General features: G+C 36.1%; 1 protein-coding gene across 1 annotated transcript in view; it reads right to left on the reverse strand.

Annotated features, from left to right (window-relative positions):
- The window catches only part of GNAI1 (G protein subunit alpha i1), a 107,377-nt gene that overhangs the window by 17,096 nt on the left and 71,141 nt on the right, over positions 1-19,140 (reverse strand). Inside the window, exons 2-5 of the mRNA XM_015095247.4 lie at positions 16,494-16,536; positions 16,259-16,400; positions 6,440-6,597; positions 2,981-3,109 (exon numbers count right to left, since the gene is read on the reverse strand). Coding sequence (XP_014950733.1) covers positions 2,981-3,109; positions 6,440-6,597; positions 16,259-16,400; positions 16,494-16,536 — 472 coding nt within the window. The remainder of the gene's footprint in view (positions 1-2,980; positions 3,110-6,439; positions 6,598-16,258; positions 16,401-16,493; positions 16,537-19,140) is intronic.

The following is a 19,140-nucleotide window of genomic DNA, read 5'->3' on the forward strand; positions in this document are numbered from 1 at the left end:
AATTCTCCAGGCAAGGATACTGAAGTGGGTAGATGTTCTGTTCCCCAGAGGATCTTCCCAACCCAGGGATCAAACCTGGATCCCCTGCATTGCAGGTGGATTCTTTACCATCTGAGCCACCAGCAAAGCCTAACATAAACAAAGACTCTTTAAGCCAGTGCTTCTCAAACGTTATGTGTGATGTTGATGCTGCTGATTTGCAGACTGGACTTTGAGAATCACTGGCCTAACTCGAGCAAAAATGACCAAGAATTAATACAACGAAGGATCAGACTGTACACAGAGCATTATTCATTGTTTCACACATGTATTAAAATTATCTTCAAATTCTGAATTTCCATTTAACCCAAAACAAAAAATGATTATAATATGTTCTCCTTCATATGCAGAGACTATTGACTAGTATTAAACAGGGAGTGAAATTGAGCTTTCTTAGATGTCTTTCTTTAGGGAAGAGGGGGAGGGAGGGAAGGTGGAAGGGAATGTACTGAAGATCCTGAACTGTGCTGACTTACTCTCAAGACTGTTACTTGATATCACTGTGACCAAGACTGGGGCAATGCTAACTGACTATACATGAACACTACCCCATAAATGACTTTCCACCCCAAAACCAACTGCACATTTACATGACTACAGAAAAGGAACAGAAACATATTGCAATGATAAAGTATCCCTTCTATTAGAAAATTCTATTTTCAACAAAAATGTAACAAAATACCAAAAAAACTGTTGATTCTTTAAAGCAAAATAATCCTCATAGACACTGTCCATAAATGCCTGGTCACAGAGGTGATAGCATATATTCCTAAGTTATAAAGCTTTGTTGCCTCATTTTAAATTTGTTAATTCCCATACCACAAAACAAGTGAAACTAAAATTTTGTATCAGCAGTTAAAAAATTAGACAACGAATTTATACCACACAACACACAAAAGAATAAAACACAGGAGTTTCCAGTAGAATTGTTCTAAGCACATTTTTTGTCTTCATTTTTCTGAGACTCTTAAATATATAAAAAGCATACTTGGAACCATATGTTAGCAATGATAGTAATTTAACAATTCAAATCCAAAATAAGACAAAGTTTATTTGAAGTTCCTGACAGACCTATGTTTAAGTCAGCAAGTGAAAACAGTGACTAAAAACATCCTGTGAAACTTTACGTCACCCAAGAAGACTAAACAGAGCAAGGTTCCTGGAAGGATCATGAGAACAATCTGCCTGATGCTGAAATGACAACTTCGGGAAATCGAGGCTGGAAGTGATGAGTATGGTCTGGAAGTATTTATAGTGCATCTACCCAAGAACATGACTGAATTTAACACAGATTGCCTGAAGCACCAAATAATTGGCGTAATATTTACCTTTGCCATTTCCCATCATTTACAGAGCTGTCACCTCTATGTTTTTCTTTCACAGATAATAACCCATTTTATGTATAAACCTCTGACACTGGGCAAGATTGGAACAATCTATTAAGAATCTTAAACACGTTTGCCTTTACCTAGCAAGGGCAAGTCCAGAATCCTTATTTGGTAACCTTAACCCCAGGTACTTTTTCCTCAGATTTCACGGTTAGAATAAAGTGATGATCTGAACATAATTTAAGATTGCTACCAAATACGGTTGTAAAGCAAGGTTAAAAAGAAATTTTTTTAAAAAAATCAGAATTTAAGGTGTACTAGGATTTTTAAAAAATGCAATAAACCTTACAAGTCAAACACTGAACTTCCTTATACTTAAAATCATTGCATAATTTTAAAATAAATCCAGCAGTAGTAATCAAGTAAGACAAATCAGATGATTTAAAATAATGCTATTTTAATATTCCTGAGTTTGGCTATGTAATATTCTACAAATAGTAAGCAAACTAAAATAAGGCAAATGATTTCAGTAAATAAAAGATAATACCAGCAGGGAGAGGAGAAAAAAATTACAAGCAAATACAAAACAGTACCATATTATAGTACCAAAAGTTACATGCTCAGATAAACTAATTATGATCTGTATCTCTGTTTAAGAAAGCAAGGTAGTGTTTGCTTCTGAGAGGGAAGCTGCCATGGAAAACTGAAATTAAATTTTAATTTCCTGGAAAACTCAATTACATGAATCACTGAATGTGGGATAATGTAGTGATGAATGCTAGTAACAGATGTATTATATTTAAAATACTTATGGAGAGACTCAGAGGTATAGTTGCATATTTAGCTGTGCTCCCCACAATGTGTAATATTGAGCTTCTTTGAGGTGAGCTGACGAATATTTCTTTTTAATCTCTGACTAGAAACCTCTTTTTAAGATAGTTTCAGAAATTCTGATTTGTTATCATACTGTTTCAGAGCACTGGAATTAACGAGCAAAATTCAGCAGTTTTTCTCACATTTTGTTTTTCTTTTTTCAATAAGTAACAATTTTCAATGTTTAACTGAAATTCCCTGAACTTGGTTCATTATAAAATGAGCAAACAAGACAAAATGAATTTCAGGATCCCTTTCATTCTATAGGCTACCATTCAATGCTTCTCTGTTCAGACCTCAATAAGTTATAGTACACTGTAAGTTAAACGAACATTTTTCATCATGAAATAGTAGAAATGTAAGTGTGCGTAAAAATCTTTGTGAAAAATTTTAAAAAGGTAGCTTTTAAAAACATTTACATAAATCAGCATATATTCTGTCAGTAAAACCTAAAAATAGATGGCAACACTTTTCCAAAATATACAGTATTAGAGCAGTAGTTTATATTTAAAAATAAAAACCAAAACCTATTTTTATTTAAGCCACTGTGAAAAATACAGGCAAAAGAAATCTGCATGGTTACTTTTTCTTAAATAAAAATATCCCTCTTTGGACCTGAAAAACATTTTTTGTAATTTCCAACTCTAAATTTTAAACCCTTTTATACCTTTTTTCCCTTAAACATTGTATTTTGTATTATATATCTGAATTCATATATTATATACTTTGAAGCTACTCACTTAAAATGAAGATCTTTGAAAGTAAAATGGGTCTCAACAATTCCTGTGGTTTTCACTCGAGTTCTGAGAACATCTTGTTGAGTTGGAATATAATTTGGTTGTGCAATTCTGTCCAAATCATTCAAATAGCTGAAAAATAAACAATATGCTAATAGTTAACATTATCAATAAAGATCATCTAAATCAAAGAGCAAAACATTTTGATGCATAAAGTACTACAGATCACCGCAAGTTTTTTTAAAATCTGTATCTTACACAACTCTCTCTGAAATGAAAATGTTTATACTTCTCCAGCCCCAAAACTCCATAAGCACCAGAACTCACTGCAAGCCATGAATTTGTCTCTAAAAACTCTTTATTACATTTTTTTGATGTACCACTGTGTTTATTTTCTAAACATTTTTTTGTTGAGGAGTTATTGTAGAAAGCCTTCCTTTTTGAGAAAGGCCAAAGGCTGAATTCAGTATTGTTCCTTTTCAACTAGCCTTAAGTTATACAGAAAAACACTACACATGCTCCTGTACTCTACATTTCACTGGCTCTATGAATCAACCTTCATATTTTATTTCTGGTTTCAGCCACTCATTCAACTCTCTCTGCCAATAATGCAGAATATGTTGTGCTATAAAAATGTAGTGGTATCATACTATGCAATTCTTTTGTGTCCAATTATGCAGTAGAATCAATAATGTTACACACAGTACAGGTATAGAGAGATTAAGGTGAACGTGAGTGGTTAAGAAGAGGGCTTATTGGAGAGTGAGGTGAGGAGTGTAACAGAAATCTGAAAGGTACATGGATAAAAGGGAAAGTTATTCACATCAGAAAAAGCGTAGTAAGGAGGTAGGAACAGTCACATCTTGTATCTTGGAACATAAGTCCACTACTAGGCTATGCATGGAATTAATCCTAAGGTCACCTGAATGTGGGGAGCATGACTGCAGTGTTTTCTAATACTATAATGGAACAGTTCAAGATAATTTAGCAAATACCTCAGGGTTCATTACAGAAGCACCAACTTTTGCAACTTTAATTGATGTTGCCCTCTCAAAGTGTTCTTTAGCCATTCAGAATGAGGACTTATCCACAAAATGAGCTCAATAAATATATGATTTGTAGAGATGGACTTGGAAAGCCATCTACTGAATTAGTAATCAAAATGTTACAGACAAGTATATGTATGTGATGTTGATACTAGAATACACAGAGATGATAGTTTATCTGTATTTTAAAATAATGTATTACCACATTGTTGATAATCTATTTTATCTGTTTTTAGTTCCACATATATTAAAGCTCACTTTACTGTAATAAAATCTGACTTAAAACAGGCCATGACAAGAGTTTCCTAACTGTCCCTTTGAAATAATGAGCTGTTCTTATTTACACTATGTTCTGATTACTCATATAAACATTTATTTGCTTAACACTGCTATAGTTCTATTAGCCTCTAAAAATAATGCACATTTATATTTCAACAAGACAAAAAAGAAAAATGGGCACTGTGAAAAACTCCAGTTGTTTTAAAAGATCACAAATTTTTCATAGATGGATGCTTAGGTGGTCTTACTGGGCAACTTGGCAGCACCCTCTATCTCCAGTCAAGAATTCAGAAATCAAGATGCCTTATAACTATCAAGGAGAATAATGAGTTTCATGACTGCCTTCATTCTTGAAAAATGGCTCCATCTTGGCCATCTTAAGATCAGAACTATTAGTAATGAAATAACGGAGAGCCAAAGTGACTCCAAGCACTGTGCACAGGACAGGGGGTCTGGGCAAATATACTTGGCGGGAAGTGGGACATCCATCCAGGAAGATAGGGGGAAGTGAACTTTAATCTACTGTCCCTGAGAAGCACCCCTTAATTATTCAAATAGCTCCTCTTGCTGGGCTCAGCTCAGAGCAAGTTACTCACCATGAGTAATTTCCGCTTTGATCTTTCTGTAGGTTCTGGTGGTGCCAAAGCAAGTACTGTGGACCAAGAGTTGTGTTTTGCACTAAGAAAATTTTTTTCTAAATTTTTCCTCTAGCTTCTGGAAAGTTTGGCTTATTAATATAAGGGCATATTGTGTGATGACTATGTATCAGGTAATGGAGATAGAATACTGGGCAAACAGACCTTACTGAGTTTACAGTTTAGTGGCACAGATTTAAAAAAGAAAATCAAATAGTCCTCAATGTTAAGTATAAATAATATTACCTCAAAATACGTGTAAATCTGTGAGAGCTAGGGAAAAATAATACCGCAGATCATGAGTACACAGCATGGAGACAAAGGCCTACCCACTGAGTCAAAGAATATTTCCTTGTAAAAAGTCTGGACACCAGATGGAGAGATGAACTACATGTCAATAAGATGTTATACCCATGTAATAATACATATGGCTTATACACTTGTAAAACACTAAAAATACATGTTAAAAATATAGCGCTATAAAAATTATGACAGATTACACAATATCTTGTATTACTTCTTCACTCACACTAAATCATTAACGTAATGCCGAGCATACTGACGTGCAACACATGACGATACTATAATTAGGTTCTCAGCAGCCACACCCATTTGCTTTTCACTGTGGCAAAGTGAAAAGCAAAATTAGACCTTCTAATACTTGGCATCTTCTACCCTGAGAGCCAAGACCTCTGTCAAGAAAACTAACTTTGGAAAATAAATAAGCATAAGGCACTTGTTTCTACTCAGAGTATCATCTTTGACATTGCTGAGTATGTGTGCCAAATAATGGAAATAAATTCTTGATTTTTTTTTTCCCTATGCAGATCACCAAACAGAAAACTCCCTGACTAGGTTTTATCAAAACTTACTTTATAGACTTTCTGAGGCCACCACCTAGAAAATTGGGGCAAATTTTTCTTCTAGAAACTGCAGTTTGATATCTATTAATATAAACAATGTCTAATGCAACACAGCACATATACTTGACAATTGTCAAGTTTACAGCTCCTTTATTTTCATCAATAAGAATATCTTGATGCTATCACTGTACACCCCTTCAAACAGGCTGCCTGTGACTCAAGGTGCCTGTCACTGGACACGTGACTTCCCAGGCATGTTAGTAAATGAAGAGCACTCACATTAGTTACCCTTCCCTTTGGCTGGTCCCAGGCAAACTAGAGGTCTACCCAAATTCAGAGTAAACTTTGGGAAATTCCAAATACTTTCTTGGAAGTATACTGGATACAGTTCCATGCCGCATGATTAGAGTTAGTTACATAAGCATGAGTCCCCTGAGACAATTTTTGAACACAAAAGAAATATGAGCCTTGCTACCTGCAAACACACACACACAGAGACAGAAAAAGTGTTCAAATATTGTCATCGTGAATACCTTGAATTGTACAAGAACGTGTCAGCCAATTCTGCATTAAAACTGACTTGGAGGTATATTTGACTTGCAAGTAACTATTCATGATCATGAAGTTATGGTTACTTACTATGCTGCAGAATCATTAAGCTGGTACTCTCGGGATCTGTTGAAGCAGGCTTGTACACCACTGTCTTTCCACAGTCTCTTTATAACTCCAGCAAGTTCTGCAGTCATAAAACCTTCCTCGGCAGCACCAGCAAGCACAAAGAGTTGGCGGGCATCATCCTGAACATTCAAAGGCCATTTTTATTTAAAAAGTAAAAAGACACTACAGATAAAATACATTGTTGATTACAAAAGGTACAATCATGAATTTCCTTTATGCTGTCTGTTGGTGTCATAACTTGGATTTCCCTAAAATACCATTTTAAAAATTGGCTTAATCAAAAAAGCACAATCTTAAGTCATGTGTCCATGTTTTGTGATATTAGTAACAGCTATCAAGGCACCAGAAAGCTCAAACGACGACGAGACAGCTCATGAGGGAATATATTAACCAACTACCCACTGACAGTCAGCCGTGCATGGAAGATGTTCACTTGTGACCAAACAGAAGATTGTATTCTTTGCCTCCCATCACCAAAATGTTTTCTAATCTAAAAAACACATGACACCATTAGAAGTTATTTTCAGAACTGAATTGTCAGCTCTGTGATATACTTTGTAGAGGCATAATAAACTCAGATAAGGAAGAAGTAATGTGGAATAAAGCAAGAATAGTTCCACAGAATAGTCTGAGATTTCAGAATACCTTAAAGTGTGTATACATTAACATCACTGGGTCCAGAAGTGGTGATAGGTGTTTGCTAATCCAAGCATAGGAAACAAACACAGCTCTGAAGTAGAAATAACTCATGATGCATACAGAAGATAGCATGCAAAAGTTTTTAAAAGGAGGAATACTGCACATAAAATTAAATTCTACTTAAGTGCTGAGCCTACAACGCATGTGTGCTAAGTCGCTTCAGTCGTGTCCAACTCTGCGACCCCATGGACCGTAGCCCGTAAAGCTCCTCTGTCAATGAGATTCTCCAGGCAAGAATACTGGAGTGGGTGGCCATGCCCTCCTCCAGGGGATCTTCCCAACCCAGGGATCAAACCCCCATCTCTTATCTGTTCTACATTGACAGGCAGGTTCTCTACCACTAGTGCCACCTGGGAAGCCCAGAGTCTACAACAGTTACAGTTATTCTGATAGGTAATAGGTAATATAGGTAATAAAACCCACTAAGTCAGGATTGTCCAAGAGATCTAAGCCACTGATGGAATTCTAAATTTTCTAACAGCACATTTTAAAAAGTGTAAAAAAAAAAAGTAAAATTCATTTCCACAATACTTTATATCACCTGTATATAAAATATATTTCAACATTTAACCAATATAAACTTAGATATTTACTCTTTGAAACTTGGTATTTCTTTTATACAGACAGCACATCCCAATTCCGATCAGGCACATTTCACACACTCAATAGCCACAAACAAGTAGTGGTAAGAGTGCTCTACAACACAATTCTAGTCTTTGGGTAATCACATGGTTAACACAAAATAAGGGAGATGTGAGGATACCATCGTCACAAAGATTGTTGGGCTGGGATTTGCAGCTTATGTTAACTGGGTAGACCATTCCTAACTTTTCTCTAGGGGCATCTTTCCAGCCTGGTGTAGTAGCTCTTTACAAAGTGATGGCACATCTCAGGATATAGTGTACAGAAGGGAAGCATTTGGTGACACAGGCTAGCAGCGGGTACCAACTGACAATATAAATTCATTCTACTGCCAATTTGAGAAACATTTTCTTTTCAGATGGAACCCATCATGAGAAATAATTAAGTCACTCAGCATGGGAACATATTATTCAAGCATATGTTTCCCTTTTTAGTAAATCACAGGAGAAATGCATGCAAGCAAGTAACACGTGTACAAGATCCTTAATAAACTCCAACAAAACACGATTTCAAGTCGTTCTTAGCACCATTTACCTTATTCCAGTAAATAGTTACTCAGTTTTCCAAATAATGACTTACATATAAGAAATTTCTAAATTTGGTCATTTTTATTTTTAACTAAGTGACATCAAACATACTTTTCTCTATCCATTTTAGAAAAGTGCTTTTCACTTAAATGAGCTTTCATTATGATGCATTTATTCAATTTCCATAAAATTTTTTGATAGAAAAGACTAATGCCCACTGGTATGGGTCATAAGATCACATTCTCTTCAAACTTACCAGGCAAGAAGCCTGAAGAAAAGACTTGGGAAACTGTGGAAACGCTATTTATAAACTGTATTCTCTCTGTAGTATTCAAAAATACCTCCTCTTCACAAAAATGTTAAGAAGTCTCTTTTCCTTAATAAATAAATTGGAATACTCCCAAGTCATTAGCAGGATATTCAGATGTCTACAGATGAGCTTTAAGGAATAAATATAAGCTGGAAGGTACTTTTAAAATTATTCTTACTTTAGGTTTTATATAAAAAGAATCCGATGCACAGGAAGACTGCGCAATTTATCTGGAGTTCCACAGGTAATTAGTCACCTCACCCAATCACACATATTAGTCAATAGTTACTAAGTAGCCACCGCCTAAGATAAGACACATTTGAAAATTGTAGAATGATGACAAGTCCTATCTTATCATCAACTGAAGTATTTTCAAGATTCACGTAGAATGTTATTTAAGAACATTTAGGGCTTCCCTGTAGCTCAGATGGTAAAGAATCTGCCTGCAATGTAGGAGACCAGGTTAGAGCCCCAGGTAGGGAACATCCCCTGGAGAAAGGCATGGCAACCCACTCCAGCATTCTTGCCTAGAGAATTCCATGGACATAGGAGCCTGGTGGGCTACAGTCCACAGTGTTGCAAAGAGTCGGACACGACTAAGGTAGTGACGTTACTAAGAACATTTAAGAAAGAAAAACTCAAGTGCACCAAAACAGCGTGATGCAGAGTAGAAAACTGATAGGTATCACTGAAGGGCTACAGGTAAGTAAAACAGCTTGTAAGGACTCTTGTTTGTGAAGTTAAGAAGAAATTTACTTATCAGGCAATTACTTGCAAGTATCAAGAAAAAAAATCTGTGAATGTAGCCAAGTTGGTATGTTTTTAAATGACTAAGAACTAAATGCAAATAAGATGGTTTGAAGAATGGAAGTTCTAGTTCATACAAACTGGGCATTTGGGGAACTCAGAAAAGAGATAAGAAATGCTATCTGCTATCATGTCAAGAGATGCATAATAGCCTCTTTTCCCACACTGACGATGAGCGAGCACCTGTTACTCAGCGACAATACATATGGCTGTTTTCTGATTTCTGATATATCAAGGTTCATTAAAGGGAAGAAGTAGACGTTGTGCTTAGACACAGAGCAGAAAAAGAATTCTTAGGGCAAAGGAGAGATTTCAATTCAATAAAAGCACTTTTTAACAACCAAAGCCACCTAAAAAACAAGAAATGGAGGGAGAGGGAAAGACTGAAATTTTAAGCAAAGGCTACATGATTACTTATTGTGATCCAGCAGACAGAATTTATGAATCAGAAGGAGAGTTTAAACAGAAATCATCAGAAAGCCCTTTACGATAGAGGCTAAAGAATATGCTCAAGGAGTGTTAAAAAACTGACACCTTCAAAATTTTGGCTGCAGGGAAAATATCAATATATTGATGTCATGATGGATATACACATAGAAATCCTTTGTTTCAATGGTTTTGAATAATTATTTTCATTAATATTATTAGTTAACAACACTGAACACCACATACAATGAGAAATGCTCCTATATTTAATCTACCACATTTCTATAGCATAAATCACTCCTATAAATTTAAAACGACTATACAGCTTTTACCAAAGTTAGTGTACTAAATAGGAAATACTGAGAATAGTGAAATCACCTCTCCACAGCTCCTGGTGCTAATCCCAGACATTAAAGAATTGCTTTAATTAAAAAATAAACATAAAACTTTTTTTTTTCCCTCTAAAAACAGAACTGTAACTAAAGTAAAAATGACTGAGACAAGGAAATGGGGGAAGGGTGTGCTAAAAATAAAATAATCTAATTTTAAATTGCAGATGGCAAAACTTGACTAAATTGCCGTAAGCATGAGCTTCATTAAGTCAAAAAAAGAAATTACAATATATTACATAAATATAACATGTATTTATTAATTTTACAAATGTATGTATCTTAAAATATCAAATCAATAAAATAAATATTTAAGTGTTCTTTGTATGGACAATAGAACCTATTGTCAAAAGACAGTTAAATATGTAATGAATGATACATGAACTGAGTAAAGTAGAAAAATACTGTGCTGGAGGGACATAATATATTTCAAATTAAGGTAAGTATCACTTTCCACATATATAAATCATTATTTCTCAGACTCAAAAACAATATAACTTCTTCATCATCCTGGTTCTCAAATAAAAACCAGACTACTACTATAAATAACTCAAATACTGATCTGGGAAAATAACAAGCAGAAATACCTAGAAACATTTTGAAAAAGAATACTGGGGACAGAGGGCTGAAATTATCAGATACTAAAAGTCTACACTATGTAGATCATCTGGTATTAAGATCAATAGGGGTGGGGAGTCCCAAATCTGAACTTATATGGTAAAGTTGGCAAGATAAATCAGGAAAGAATGCAATTACTTAAAAAACACTTGTGAATATTTAGATAGCCATCTGAAGAGGAAAAAAAATAGTGTAGATCCTTATTCCATGCATACAGCAAAGTTTCAGAGGGATTTGAGGATCTAGCATAGAAACAATGCTGAAATCTACTCCCTAAAAAAACTCTTAAAATATCATAAATATTCAGTAAACCTTTGGTCGAGAGAAGACTACCTAAATTTAAACATAATGGAATAAATAATAGGGGATTTTTTTTTAAATGAAAACCTAAGATGAAAGGCAGTAAGCCAAATGTGAGAGAAGTATGCATTAGTGGACCAAGAGTCACTATATATGTACATTTGTTGTTGTTTACTGGCTAAGTTGTGTCCATTCTTTGTGACCCCATGGACTGTAGCCCGCCAGGCCCCTCTGCTCATGGGATTTCCCAGGCAAGAATACTGGAGTAGGTTGCTATTTCCTTCTCCATGGAACCTTCCAGACCCAGGGTCTGAACCCACATCTTCGCTTGGCAGGGCAGAGTCTTTATCAATGAGCCACCTGGGAATCCCATATATATACAAACAAGCAAAGAGATCATCAAAACACCAATACTCTAATCAATAAATGAATACAGGATGAAACAGGTGACAAAACGTGGAGAAAGAGAGTCGATGCAGATGTGGAAAAACGCATCGCTGTAGTAAAAATTGAAAAGGCAAATTAAATTGAAGTAAGACTTAAATTAGCCAATATTTTTGAAATTTAAGACTGCAAGATTTTGGCTACTGAGATTGCTAAGAAACAGCGCTGCTGCTAGGAAGGTACATTGATACAGCCTTTCTCAAAAGCAATCTGGCAAATTTGGCAGACAGATATAATGTAACTAACTAATGAAATAAATTTAAAAATCAGAGGAAGAGGAAAGTGGCCATAGTGCAGGAGCCCACTCCAGTATTCTTGCCTGGAGAACCCCAGGGACAGAGAAGCCTGGAGAGCTACTGTCTATGGGGTTGCACAGAGTTGGACACGACTGAAGCGACTTAGCAGCAGCAGCAGCAGCAGCAGTGCAGGAGCATGCTGAGGCCTGGGGGAGAAAGGGAGCTTAAGTCAATTCAAGGCAAGGATTTCTGTTCCTTATAGCCCAGCTTATTCTAAGGAAGTACTTCTCAAGCTTTCTTGGATGAAACATCAGCCCTGTGTTTTATCTTCTTTTGTTTCTAACATTTTAATACTAATTCTACTGGAAATTAATTAAATGACAGAACACATTTTTATTAACTTGTCAATTGCTGCAAGTCTAATTACTTCCCCTACCTCTGCGCTCACTTGTGTACATGCTTGTGTGCAGTGCCTAAGACATGTTTACAGGCCCCTATTCAAGGCTTCCCTAACTGCACATTATTAAAAACAAAATAATCTAATTTATCAGTATTGTCATCCACAGATTAACTACACTCATTATGAGAGTTCTAAAAGTATATTAGGTACAAAATTTGATTGCTCTATGCCAGCCTTGAAAACAATTTTGTTTCCTCTCATTTTAAATAACTAATGTGTAATCTGCTTTGCAAATTCACTAGCTGCCAAATATGAAGCAAACCACAGCAAATGAGTCACCATCTCTTAAAATTTAAAATACATTTTGTCATCAGTTCTCACTCACCCAGTTACCCTACATATTAAAATATAATTTCAGTTAAGACACTGATAGGCTTTTTTGTTTCAATAGGGATGTGGGGAATTACAATGATTCCTGAGTTCATCGGGAAGAGAAATGGATAGTAGCCTTGATATTTTGGTTAACAGTGGAATGGATGCACTCACCCTAGCAAATACCCATGTCCTATAAATCAAGAGAAACTAAATGTTACTCTGACAAAAATTATAATAGTAGTATAGTCATTATAAATGACAGTAGCAGTAATAAACATTTATTGAAATCTCTTATGGCCAAGGCATGTGGTAAAGTCTTATCATTATTCCTCACAACCCTCCAAGGTAGATGTTATTATTTCCATCTTACGATGAAAATGTGACTGAGCTGGGGAAAAAAGAATATATCAGTGAGAAAAAAAAAAAAAAACAACAAAAAACCGGAGTCTAAAAACACTCAACAGAATGCTAAGGGTAGCATTTTCAAGTCACTCAGGAACAGACTACTTAATACATGGTTTGTAAGGCAAGAGATGATCAAATTATAAAACATACGTAGATTCCACCTAGCAGGAGACACAAATAACATTTCCAGATGAGTGGACATGTTATTCTAGAAAAAGAAGATATGTTTTTAAAAATAATTTTAAGATGAAGAACATCTAAAGGTACAAAACACAGAAGTCAGAATTGCCTGAAGAAAACGACTTCTAACGTAAGAAAAATACTGTTTTAAAACAATAAAAGAAATATCCTGAATAATATTCTAAGAGACTTAATGTGAAAAAGGACAAGGTATTAAACAGAACTGAGTAAAGACTACTAAGACGAGTCCAAATACTAAGTTCAATACTAAGAGATACAAAAAGAAAGATTCTCAACCTCAGTAGAAATCAAGAAAATAAAAGCCAGTAAAGAAAAAAAGAGAGTAATTTTTCACTAAGATATTAACAAATTCGGAACAATCCCTGGTGGTCAGTCCAGTGGCTAAGATTCCTTGGCTCCTAAAGCAGGGGGCTTGCGTTTGATCCCTAGTCAGGGAGCTAGATCCCACACGCTACAACTAAAAACCCAGTAAAGCCAAATAAACTTACCAAAAAAGATACTAAATAATTCAAATGTTGACATACCTAAGTTAATGAGACTGAGTTGACACTGATGCACAGTTGCTAGAAAAGATTATTCACTTTGTGTTTTTTCTGAGAACAGAAAAAACTATACTACCTTCACACTTAAATATCTGGTTATCCTTCAATTTAAGGCTAACACGTCCAAGAATTGATACCTTAGAAAAAGAAACATATGCAGCCTTTCACTATACAGTTTCTTCTTTCTAGAATGCTTTTTCCCCTTGTTTTGGTCTAGAAAACTCATAACACATGCTCCAATTATCAAGCTCAAAGTCCAAGCTGTCTTTAATTCATCTTTGTATTCCTGAGCACAATTTCCAGAGCCTCACAGTATTTTAAAACTTGCATAGAGGCAAGGCTGCAAAGACATGGACGAGACCACTCAAAACCAATGAGACAGCCTGAAGACATTTGTACGAAAGACTGACAGTGGCTAACATTAGCAGAGGTAACAGGCAGAAGGAAGGAAGAAAATAAGTTACTAGGATACAGCTAGAGAGTCTAGAAAGAGTGGGTGAAACAGAACTGACCACTGCAGGCCCTCATGTAGATTCCAAAGCATCAGAAAACCAGTTAAAAAAAAAACACCTTGTGTGAGGGAGCAGTTATTCCCAGTCAGTCCTGAAACAAAGTCTCTGAAAGTTGCTGAGCCATGTCCAACTCTTTGCCATCCCATGGACTATATATACAGTCCACTGAATTGTCCAGGCCAGAATATTGGAGAGGGTACCCCTTCCCAGATCTTCCCAACCCAGGGATCAAACCCAGGTCTCCTGCCCTACAGGCCGATTTTTTATCAGCTGAGTCACCAGGGAAGCCCAGTCAGTCCTGAAATTAAGCCCAAATCTCCCCCCAGAGGACAGAAAATGAAAATATTTCTTGAGAAAAATATGAAAATAAAAAGACCTCATAAAAAAGCAGCTTGCATTGACCCTTCATTACCTCACACAATGGAGGCTACAAAACCTTTCTCTTTAATAATCACATGTAAGATCTGAATGCATAATACTGTGCATGTGAATTGGAATTAATGTAAAGTACAATTTATTCAATTCCTTATCTTAGAGTAGCTCTCTTGTGTATGACTAAGAGCTCAAAAACATTTCCTGAATGAATAACGATAAATGGATAAGTTACAGCCTGAATGGATAGGAGATAAGGCAAAAATTGTCTGGATATGATCAAATGTTGTTTCAGAAAAGATAAGTTAGAAGAATGCTATGAATTATTATTAAAAATGATCTTGAAGTCTTTGAAAATATTCCTTATTTAAAAAGAAAAGCTTAGTAAATTAATATGCCCCACAACTTATAAAGAAATTTTAGTGACTTATTATACAAAATAAATTTTAACAGATTTCCCCAATATGTTTTCTAATGATGCTTTCATTCATTTTTTTTCCTATTAAGTACAAATTGAGCCTGTATATAAAATTAAAAACCTGGCAGATGTGAGAAGATAAAAAGTTATGGTCTCTATACAAAAAAGTCTTTCTAGTATTATTAGGGAGATAACACACATATTGAACACATAAAAATAAAAAGAACTATAAAAGAGGGTAGTAGTAGTTAACAGTAGTAATAATATACATCTACTTTGTACCAAAATATTAAAAACTAATCTAGAGACTTACTTAAAGGTTTCTAGAAACATCAAGTTTTACCATGTTATTTAAAAAAAAAGAATGAGTGAAGAATAAACCATACACAAATTAAAAAAACTTAAAACAGATTAAGCAAGCTACCCAGGACTGGGGAGAAAAGAGGAAAACGTAATAGATGGGCCAGGCTGGGGCTGTTTCTAATCAAACTGCAAACAAGTTACATACTGGGTCACATAAGGAAGCACAGGCACACTGCCTTGCTCACCACCCTGGGGCAATCTTTCCTATCATGGGATGTCCTGGTTTCCAGTTCCTTTACTGCCAAAATGAAGTGATGGAACTAGCCTGTCTCCTAAGGTCCTTGTTCTAGCTCTGAAATTCTGAAAGATGTTTTCTAATAGCAAGTATTTGCTGATTCCAAAGATAAGCAAACTTTATACTGTTTTCATCATCTGAGACTAGACTGCTTTTTAGTCTGGGCATGAACACAAATATTTAGATCATTTCAGCATTCCAAATCACATAAACAAATTCTGAAGAATGCCAGTGTAGGCAGTTTACTGAACTCGGTAGTAACTACTCAAAACCATGATGGAGATTCAGAGGTAGTCAGTATACTGTGTTATACAAAAAACACGGTAATGGTTACTGAGTGGTCCAAACCATCTGATGGATAAGGAAAGAATTCTGGCTAAATGGGAAGATTATGAAATCTGTGTATTCTTACTCTACTCACTTCTAAAGCTTCTGACCTACTTCACTCACTACTATTCTTCTGGTCCTGAGACAGCTGATAAATACAGTATGGTGTTATCATGTAAGCCTTCTTTTATTTTTACTCTTCTGGTCTGCTGCAAGGACTTTAGTAACTTACCGCCCGGGCCGAGTCACCGAAGTCAATCTTCAATCTCCCCATGGCCCTAATGATAGCGATAATTGACTGGATGGTGTTACTGTAGACCACTGCTTTGTACTGCTTACATTCCTCTTCTGAATAACCAGCTTCGTGGATAATTCTAAGGAGACAAAAGGAAAAAAAAGAATACTTACTTCCTTTGAGGGAATGGTATACTTAAATAACATCAAAAAAATGTTTTAAATCTACTTACTTCATCTGCTTCACAATTGTACTTTTCCCAGATTCACCAGCACCTAAAAATAGTGAAATAAAATAATTAAGGGATTTCTAGTTTTATCACTTATGTATATCCAACTCCCAAACACACACATTCTCACAGTTGAATTTTTTAAAAACATTTTTTTAAATTGGAGTTATAGTTCAAACTACAGCACAATGGCACTCATCTCACATGCTAGTAAACTAATGCTCAAAATCTCCAAGCCAGGCTTCAGCAATACGTGAACCATGACTTCCAGATGTTCAAGCTGGTTTTCGAAAAGGCAGAGGAACCAGAGATCAAATTGCCAACATCCGCTGGATCATGGAAAAAGCAAGAGAGTTCCAGAAAAAACATATATTTCTGCTTTATTGACTATGCCAGAGCCTTTGACTGTGTGGATCACAACAAACTGTGGAACATTCTGAAAGAGATAGGAATACCAGACCACCTGACCTGCCTCTTGAGAAACCTGTAAGCAGGTCAGCAAGCAACAGTTAGAACTGGACATGGAACAACAGACTGGTTCCAAATACGAAAAGGAGTACGTCAAAGCTGTATATTGTTACCCTGCTTATTTAACTTCTATGCAGAGTACATCATGAGAAATGCTGGGCTGGAAGAAGCACAAGCTGGCATCAAGATTGCCGGGAGAAATATCAGTAACCCCAGATATGCAGATGACACCACCCTTATGGCAGAAAATGGAGAAGAACTAAAGAGCCTTTTGATGAAAGTGAAAGTAGAGAGTGAAAAAGTGAGCTTAAAACTCAAGTGTCAGAGTTTGTTTTTTTGAGCTCCGAAATCACTGCAGATGGTGACTGCAGCCATGAAATTAAAAGATGCTTACTCCTTGGAAGAAAAGTTATGACCAACCTAGACAGCATATTAAAAAGCAGAGATATTACTTTGCCAACAACGGTCCATCTAGTCAAGGCTATGGTTTTTCCAGTGGTCATGTATGGATGTGAGAGCTGGACTGTGAAGAAAGCTGAGCGCCGAAGAATTGATGTTTTTGAACTGTGGTGTTGGAGAAGACTCTTGCGAGTCCCTTGGACTGCAGGGAGATCCAACCAGTCTATCCTAAAGGAGACCAGTCCTGGGTGTTCACTGGAAGGACTGATGCTGAGGCTTAAACTCCAATACTTTGGCCACCTCATGTGAAGAGTTGACTCACTGGAAAAGACCCTGATGCTGGGAAAGATTGAAGGCAGGAAAAGGGGACGACACAGGATGAGATGGCTGGATGGCATCACTGACTCGATGGACGTGAGTCTGAGTGAACTCCGGGAGTTGGTGATGGACAGGGAGGCCTGGCGTGCTGCGATTCATGGGGTCACAAAGAGTTGGACACGACTGAGCGACTGAACTGAACTGAACTGAACTTATAGTTCATTTACATTGCTGTATTACTTTCTGCTGTATAGCAAAGTAAATCAGTTATACACACACATATATGAAAAATATATTTTCCCATATAGGATCATTACAGAGTATTGACTATAGTTTCCTGTGCTATATAGTAGGCCCTTATCAGTTATCAATTATATATATAGTAGTGTGCATATATATATACACACATATGTATCAATCCCAGTCTACCCCCTTTTACCCTGGCAACCATTTTTTTTAACATCTGTGACTAAATTTTATATCAAAATGGTCTTTATTGGTTTCCAAAATACGAAAATTTCTTAAAAATAAGTCCAAATATTTATTACACCATAATACTTAAAACTCAACTGAAAAAAAATGCTTTCATTGTTGTTTTTATGTATTCCCTAAAGCACTTAAAAAAAATTCTTCTTCTACGACTTACACTGAAGCAGTATAAATTAATTTTATTCAAGATTTTGCCCCTCACTGGAAGACATTTAACTGTTTGGCCAATTATCATAATTTTAACCTTTGCCTCTCGTGAAACAGAAAGCCAGCAGTACCAAGAAACCATGAAAATTATTTTTAAATATTATGTTAAAATAACAATGTCTCATGCATTATATATAGTCAACTACCATTATTAAACAAATGACAGAGAGCCAACACACTTTGCCAGCAGTAAGGATGCAAAGGTATGCAGGAAGAAATATCTCTGTCCATGTTTTTCCATATTCCCTATCACCTGAGTCATAAACCCAGTCTCAAAACTATCCCTAAAAAAAAAAAAAAAACACCTCTCCCTGACCCTCTATACTCATGCACGATCTCCTCACCATTTGAGTCTCTAGAATTATGCCATCACAACATGAAAATATTAATCACAAAACAGCCCTTTATAAAATTAGAGCCCTCTAGATACTGAGAACATCTGAGCATAGCACACAGAACAAGGTAGGTGTGACAGCTTCATGCTGTCTTCAGCCAGAGCTACACATCATGGAGCGATCACGCCTGTTAGAGAGACGGGGCTCAGGATTTTCATTATCTGGGCCTCATATTCCCATTTTCCCAGGGCCATTCCTACAGTGCTTTATGCTCCAGCATCACTGAACTTACAGTTCCCAGAACGCCTACTGCTGATGACGCCACAAGTCTTCAAACATACTGTTTCTCCTGCCAAGTATTCCTCGTGCCACACCAGTGATGCTGTATCAGCCATCGAGCCTACCTCCTTCACCAGCCTTTCCCGACCCACTCC

The sequence above is a fragment of the Ovis aries genome, chromosome 4 (genome assembly GCF_016772045.2).
Source record: "Ovis aries strain OAR_USU_Benz2616 breed Rambouillet chromosome 4, ARS-UI_Ramb_v3.0, whole genome shotgun sequence".
Taxonomy (NCBI): domain Eukaryota; kingdom Metazoa; phylum Chordata; class Mammalia; order Artiodactyla; family Bovidae; genus Ovis; species Ovis aries.